Source organism: Ammospiza caudacuta, chromosome 1 (assembly GCF_027887145.1).
Source record: "Ammospiza caudacuta isolate bAmmCau1 chromosome 1, bAmmCau1.pri, whole genome shotgun sequence".
Taxonomy (NCBI): domain Eukaryota; kingdom Metazoa; phylum Chordata; class Aves; order Passeriformes; family Passerellidae; genus Ammospiza; species Ammospiza caudacuta.
In genome coordinates this window covers 112,678,342-112,686,008 of record NC_080593.1, presented here as the reverse complement: position 1 = coordinate 112,686,008, position 7,667 = coordinate 112,678,342, and the positions used below count along the sequence as shown (strand labels likewise).

Sequence of the window (7,667 nt, the reverse complement as noted above, 5' to 3'; positions counted from 1 at the left end):
CAGCCCGGAGCCAGCCCGGAGCCAGCCCCGGGAGCCAGCCCCGCGGGCAGCCCCGGCGCGGATCCCGGAGCCAGGGGCCGGTCCAGCCGCGGGGCGCGGCCGGGGAGCCGCCCTCCGCCCGCCCCCGGCCCCGCCGCCTCCCTCATCCGTCCTCCCATCGCTGCCGTCCCTCCGTGCCTCGGTGCCGGCGCAGGGCAGGGCGGCGATGTGGCGGTGGCGCTATGTGAGCGGCCGGCAGCTGCACGGCTTCCGACACTACAAGGTACGGGGCAGGCACGGGGCAGCCCCTGGGCCGGGAGGGAGGGCGGGCGGCGGACGGACAGCCCCGGGTGGCATCTCGGCTCCGGAGCGCTCCGCTTCGGGCGGCCGGGTCCCAGCCCCGCTGTGAATGCGGCCCCGGCCGGCCGGGCCATCCCTCCGCCTCCGGAGGGTCCGCAGGGCTCCCTCCGCCTGTGCCCGCAGGGGGATGCCCCGCACCCCCACCTGTGCCCGCAGGGGGATGTCCCGCACCCCCACCTGTGCCCGCAGGGGGATGTCCCGCACCCCCACCTGTGCCCGCAGGGGGATGCCCCGCACCCCCGCCTGTGCCCGGCTCCGGTGCAATGCGTGCCCTGGGCGGGAGGTGGGTGTTCGCGGGGCGGCAGGTGTCGGTGGAGGCAGAGTGAACCGGGTTTTGAGTGAGTATCAACGCCTGTAAAAGCTGAGCCCGTTGTAGAGCAGCGTGGTTTTGGAGGCATCCGGTGTCTCGGTAAGAAAGCACGCAGTGATGCTGCTTGTCTGGCAGTCTGCAAACCTTCGGACACAGGAATGCTCTGGCATTGAGAAATAAATTAGAAAGCCGGCAGAGGGGGGAAGAAAAACTTACTTTAAATAATTTGACCAAAACCTCGTGTTTTCAAATAACCGGCATGCAGAATGCCAGTAAAGGGGTGAATCATTAGATACTTGAATTTACCAGTGTTATGTCATGGACTTAGGAGTTACAGGGGATGCAGTATGGAAATCATCCAAGTTTGTGCCAATTGAGGTGCAGGTCTGAAATGGGCCATGCCACCCTATTCACACACCCTCACCTCTTTCCTCCTGTGAAAAGCAGGAGGGGCATACCAGCTTCTACCGGCACAACACCCAGCCTTTTATTTTATGTTCAGTTTGCCAAAGCAGCCCCTACACCATGCTCCCCATTCTTGCCTTCCTGCTCTTACTGTGTGCCTTCCCAGGCTGGGCTCCAGCCAGGGCATTCAGCTTTTCCTGGTTCCTATCAAACCCTTCCATTCCCTGCGCCAGCAGCTCTGCCTGTTCACCTCAGCAGGAATGGAGGTGGAGGAAGTGTGGCTTCGAGAGTGTTCTCCAGGTTGCTTCCTAGGAACCTGTTATGCACAGAAGCTAATTAAAATGCACCAACCTGTTTGTGCATCTCCAATGTGAGCGGGATAAAGCACTCTGCCAGCTGCTTCTGGCCACAGGGCGTGAGTTGCACAGGTCTGTGCTTGAATGGTGAAGTCTTGACTGAGATCAGGAGCAAGAAAAATAAAAAGCAATTTTTAGGACAAATGGATGTTGTTATTTAAGTAACTTCCCTGAATTATTTGAGTTCATAGTAGAAATATGAGACTGCTTGTATTACATTCTTTCTTATCACTTGAATGAAAATAGCTTCAAACAAGTGCAGATGAGGAATAATCAAGACAACATTTTTAAAAAAAAAACCTGTAATCATTGTGCCATACTTATGATTTAAATTATTACCAAAAGAGAGAATCACATATCAAATAATTTAATTTGGATATATTGGTTTCTCAAGAGCATTGCAAAGAAGCTATGTAGGGTAATTTTCTTAAGTACAAGAATCAGCCAACGCAGATACTTAAGAAGTATCTGTTCTACCGTGTTCTGAAAAAAGCCCTAGTAAGTGCAGGCCTTAGAAAGATGAAATCAAATGGTTTTCTTTTACCTGAGGTGACTTGGGACTGGGATATCTTGGAAATAAATAAATCCAAATGGCATGTGTTTCACACAGAGAAGTACAGCTACATGAGGTTAGTGCTGCTGAGCTGGTCAGGTATCTGCAGCATTTTCCTGGTGCTCCAGTTTGCAGGAGGACCTGGCAGGTGATGGCAGCTCTCCCTATTCCTAAATGCTGCTCACAGTATTTAAAGTACTCCAAAAATACAAAAGGGGTGCAGCAAGGAGACACTAATCATTACCGCAATCTCTCGTCCTTCATTCTCCTGTACCTGGGGCTGCCACAACAACAGCTTTGTTCTCACCACCTCCCAGGCCTGACACAGGCTCTTCAACCTCCTGTTGCCCTCTGGCTGCCATCTCTTCCCCTTCAGCCTAGGGCCTTACTGCATCCTCATCCTTCAGCTTCCCAGCCCCTTGGAGGAGAATGCTGCTTCCTTTGCTGCCTGTTCAGCAGGTGCTAAACTCTGATCACTGTGCCCAGCACACATGGGTCACCTCTTCTTACAACCTCCTGGCTGTTTCTGCCCTGTGTTTCCTGGTGAACCCAGGTGTGGGGTAGTGTGGAGGGATACGTGTGTTTGCTCTGTGAAAGAACTAGGTAATCTTTGAAAGGATACGTTCAATATTGAGCTAAAACACTTCTGGATTTGAAGTGTGCATAGAAAACTTTAGATTTAGTGGCATCCATCTCTCTGTTGTACATCACACTGCAGCATTGTACTCACGGTACTCTCAGTGGTTTAACATACTCCACACTTTGCACAATTTATCTGCTGGGTGTAATGCAGCTTAAAAATAATTTGTGTAATCAACTCCTTTTGTAAAGGTAAATATGGCCTGAAAAAAATGCTGTTCAATTTTCAAAATTTTCACACAGCTGAATTCGTTTCTCTGCCATGAATGCTCCAATTGTATGTTTCAGGCACTGTCTGTCTCCCGTTTGCAGTTGGAGGAGGGCCTTGGCAACAAAACCAGCACAGTTCTTTGCTAAGGGAATGGCAGACCTCTAATGAATGCAACGATTTCAGCACCCTTTAGCATGTTAGGTCCATGGATATTAGGCTTTTGAAGCGAGTTTTCCCCAATTACCAAGCTTTGGCTTACATCATAGTGTGACCTCAGAGCACAAAAATGCATTTCCTTAGGATGAACCCAAACCAGACAACAAACACACAAGTACCCCCAGTACATTCAGTCCCTAGTATTATAATGGAACTAGTTTATGTGATACCTTCTGAAATCCTTATAGCACAGGCACTGGCTCCTCAGGACTGGCTATTTCACTTTATTAATCTATTCCCATTCATTCTGCCTGTTAATGGAGTTTTAGAAATTCAGTTTTCCTTTTTCTGCTTAAAAGCACACTGAGAACAGGTGGAGATGTGACAATGAGAGAGTTCAGACACAACCCTGAGTATTACTGCTGTGATATTTCTGCCACCTTCTTGCCTCTGGGGCAGGTGCTGATTTCAGGACAGTTGCATGCTCAGGTGATTTGCTGCAACTGTATCACAGAAGATTCTTATCCTTGGTTTGTGTCCTGTTCCCCAGGACATGGAGCAACAGAGCCAAAAAGCTACAACCAACCTGAATTGTAGGGCTTGGATCATGTTGTTCTTACTTTTATGTTTTATCAGCATTTTGTAGTTCTAGAAGAGCAGCCATGGAATTACACGGCTACCTTTTCTTTCTGCCTGCTTGGGTTTCTGTTGGAAACAAGCTGTTCTGCAACAACCAGGTGATGAGTACAGATAAAAGCAGAATTTGGTTCTTTGTTTTTATCCTTCTCACCAGAATGCATAAATAAAGAACCAAATTCTGCTTTAAGGCTCAGTGGTGAGCTCATGTTGCCATTGTCTCTTCTCATCACTTCATTCTTAGGATTTCCCTTGCATATTTGCCTTGAATCACCTTTCTTCACAGTACCTGGGCACAGAGGTTCTTCAAGCCAGAAAACTTTGATGCTTTATCCTGTTTGAGAATAAAAGAGATCTAAGAACAAGCTATAGAGGCTTGACTCAAAAAATAGGCCTGGAAAAGATGATTAAAAGATAAAACAATAAAACAATAAAAATTGACATCTAAGGTTCCACATTTTCATCTTGTTTTGTCCACACTGTTTCTATCCTCTAAATCATTTTTTAGCAGGTAGCTCTGTGTGGATAAAGGGTGTGGTGAAGAGATGAGAGTAAATGAGGTATAAGGAGTATCATTTCAGTGAGGGGTCTGCTACTGTCCCATCTTCTCACAAGTAAAGTAGGTAGAGGTAATTAAGATGAAATCATTGTAAAATTGAAACATTTTAGAGTTTAAAATATTTCTTCAAAGAGAATGGAAACATTTAAAGTTTTCTGTCAAAGTAGGAGGTTCCATCAACCTACACAGCTACCTACACAGCTACCTCTCTGTCTGAACTCCATTGCTGTTCAGTACTTTCATTAAGTATTGTAAAATTTTCACTGTACTTCAAAATTTTGAAGAATAGGTTCATTATTTAAAATATACTTGGAAAAGAGATATAATAGCCAGAAATCAATATGAAAACATTCAGTAAACAAGGTTTTGCTTAGGGGAAAGAAAATCAACATTTAAAACATAAAATAATAGACAACAGAGTGCAGGAAAGACACCACGGGATCAGAGTGTTGACAGCATTGTGGCTGTTATAATAAAGGGAAAAAAGATCTTAAGCTGGAAGTGTCATAAATGTGTCAAAAGGTTACATTTACTCCTGTAGCTGATGTACTGATCAGGTATCAAGTGGAATAATGTGTCCTGCCTGCTTTGGCCACAGTTTGCAGTCCTCAGAATGACATTATGAATAACAAGAGGCTTAGAAAAGATGAACTGTGTGAGACAGTCTGAGTAAAGCGGGAGTAAAAGCCTAGTAAAGAGTGCCCTTTTGAAGAAAGACAAGATGTGAGTTTTGGCTGCACAAAGCAAAATTTAAGGCATCTGCTATGTCAGTCTTGTGTTAATAAGGCCTGCTGGAACAGGTACTAAAGGGGATTGGGCAATCATTTTATCAGTCTTAAGAAATGGCTTGATTTCTCTGAGGCAAGATCAACAATCTAGTGTTGAGTATTAATGAACAAACAGTTGCTGACACCTTTTTATGAAAGTTTTGGGCAATGTATTTCCTTTTACTGTGCTGGCATGTTTGTTTCTGCAAGCAATGGGGCCATTACCTCATGGAAACTTGATCTGCATCCTTAATGTATACTGAACGTGATCTTGCATTAGGTGAATGCTCTGGACTAGAAGATCTCTCAAATTACATCCCAGGCCTCATTTTGGAGGGTTAGAGAAACAAGATCAGATGTATGGTGATCACGTTTCAAGGTCTGACTCTTTCTTTTACACTGACTTATACCAGAAGAGCAAAGTGTGTTCAGTATAATCTAGTGAATTAGTGTCTGGAAGTTCAGGATTCACCCAGATACAAGACTGGATTTCTATCAAGTCTACGCTTTTCCAAGGCTACAAGTGTAACTATAAGATTAGGAAAATCATGGGTTCTGTTCACCTTAATTGAACAATAGTCTTGCTTTCTACTCTGGTAACACAAGGAGTTCACATGATTTTGAAAATTTAGGAGAAGAGACTTTCATTTGCTTACCTGGAACTACTTAAGAGACAGTTAATGATGGTCATTGCAATAATTCTCATTGCACATAGACGATTTTATGTATATTGAGTACTTTCTTGACATGTTTATTATATAGTGGGTTTTTTCCACATAGTATTTTTAGGTTTTTTTCACTAATATTTAATTCCAAATATTATCTGAATGCAGTTATCAGCTTTGTCGGCTGCAGTTAGATTTTTCAAACCACCAGAGTTTATTAAACTGTGTCCTTGAATATTTGAGGCAGTGAAAACTAATGTTGTCTGGCTTCAATAAAACCATGAGTCAACAGCCCACTGTTCGACAAATAAAATCTTGCAGTCTTCTTCGTGTTACTTTGATGGAAAACTGGAGTTGTAATTAAATGTTGTTGAATAGTATGTGGAAAAAACCAAATAACTCATTACTCTTACATTATCTGTCACTGCATTCATGTGTCTCATGTGTCAAAGAGCCATGGGCCAACTGAATATGTCATTCGGAAAGACATTCTTCATGCATGCATTACCTCTTTTTCCTCATCCTGTTGTGATTTTAGCTGACAATGCAGCATTTAATGAGTTCTGTAATCATTATCTTCCTTCTACGTAACACATGCTAATGAACCAAGAACTTAATGAAATCACATCACAGAGATGCTGCATTTGATATAACTTGCTGCAGGATTTTTTTCCCAATGATGGGAAATTGTACATGGGTTTGAGTGCAATACTACACTCATTAATTTACAAAGGTTCATTAGATCACTTTTGGGACAAATATGCTCTGTATAAAGAGTTGTATGCCTTGTTGAGTCTCATAAAAGTGCAAATGCCAACTACATAGTTTAATTTCATTGCTTTATCAAGAGATGTTAGCATTCTGAGATGCTTTTTTGTATTTTTATGTGTAGAATATGCATGTATACATATGTATTTTTGTTTATTCATCTGTGTTTTAATAGAAGAATAATTGCAAAGATGTAGCTGTAATTTGAATGTGTAATATTTGTATAAATCTAAGGGAACCCGTATTCTAAGGGTTGTTTTATAGAGGTAGGAATCTTTCTGTGAAGTAACCCCTCTCTTGTGCATCAGGATGTTAGATAACACAAGGGTTCAGTGGATGTGCTACAGAACCACTGTTCCACAGCTCTTATGGAAACTACAGCATGCTTTTAATCTGTCTTCCCTTTTGGGCTTGGAGTGGTTTCCCCACTTTGGGTTCCCCAGGTATTTATGTACACCCTCTGGCAGAGCTCCAGCTGGATGGGTACTTGGTCTGCTGTTAGATCTTTAAAGGGCTGCTGGCACACACATTTGCACATGCACAGAAATAGGTGTAGCACAAAATCCTGCTGTTTTTTCCTTTTACCAACTGTGAAAGTCCAGTCTGCACAAAAAGACCCCCATAGAAATCAACTTTCTTGCTATGTTAGAGCCTCCTTGAATAGCAAGTTAAGAATCAGTTGTGCAGTTCCTTGAGAGTGTGCAGGTTTTGGTTTTAGCAGGATTTATATTTTCACCATTCTGGCCCAGCCTCTACCTTTGTCCCTTTACAGCAGCACATATGCAGCTGTCTTCTATTACCCCTTGCTCAATATCATGTTTCTATGTTCTTATTAATTATTTTGGCTTTGTTGTTAAGGGCTTGAACTTGTCCCATGTAAGCCTTCTCCTTAAGAGAAATTAGGCAGCATTCTTAATATAACTACTATTAGTTGAAAACTGGTTGCTGACTTCCAGTCCCACTGAGAGCTGTCCACCTCTCCATGGTCTGGATAAAGCACTTGGTTTTGAGCCTATGTTGAGAGGGAGGAAACCTGCTGAGGTTCTCTTCTGACCTGAATGATCCTGTGATCCAAACCCATGGTTCTGTGACCTTGAGGCCATGGCACTGCTCTGCAAGCAAGGGGATGTGCCACTGGCAGGCACGAGTCCCTAAGAGTGGCCTGTCCTGAGCCACAGCTCCACGTGCCCACGACCTCATGGACATGGGTCCATACATACTTCATTAAGGGAAAGGATGTGGCACAGGACTCAGTGTGTGCCAGGATTCCTGAAAATGAGGAGGCGAATGATAAATACACCTT

At 44.0% G+C, this 7,667-nt stretch overlaps 1 protein-coding gene across 1 annotated transcript in view; it reads left to right on the top strand.

Moving 5' to 3' along the window:
- Positions 1 to 205: 205 nt before the first annotated feature.
- The window catches only part of LOC131562416 (ethanolaminephosphotransferase 1-like), a 53,641-nt gene continuing 46,179 nt past the window's right edge, over positions 206 to 7,667 (top strand). The window contains exon 1 of the mRNA XM_058812124.1: positions 206 to 262. Coding sequence (XP_058668107.1) covers positions 206 to 262 — 57 coding nt within the window. The remainder of the gene's footprint in view (positions 263 to 7,667) is intronic.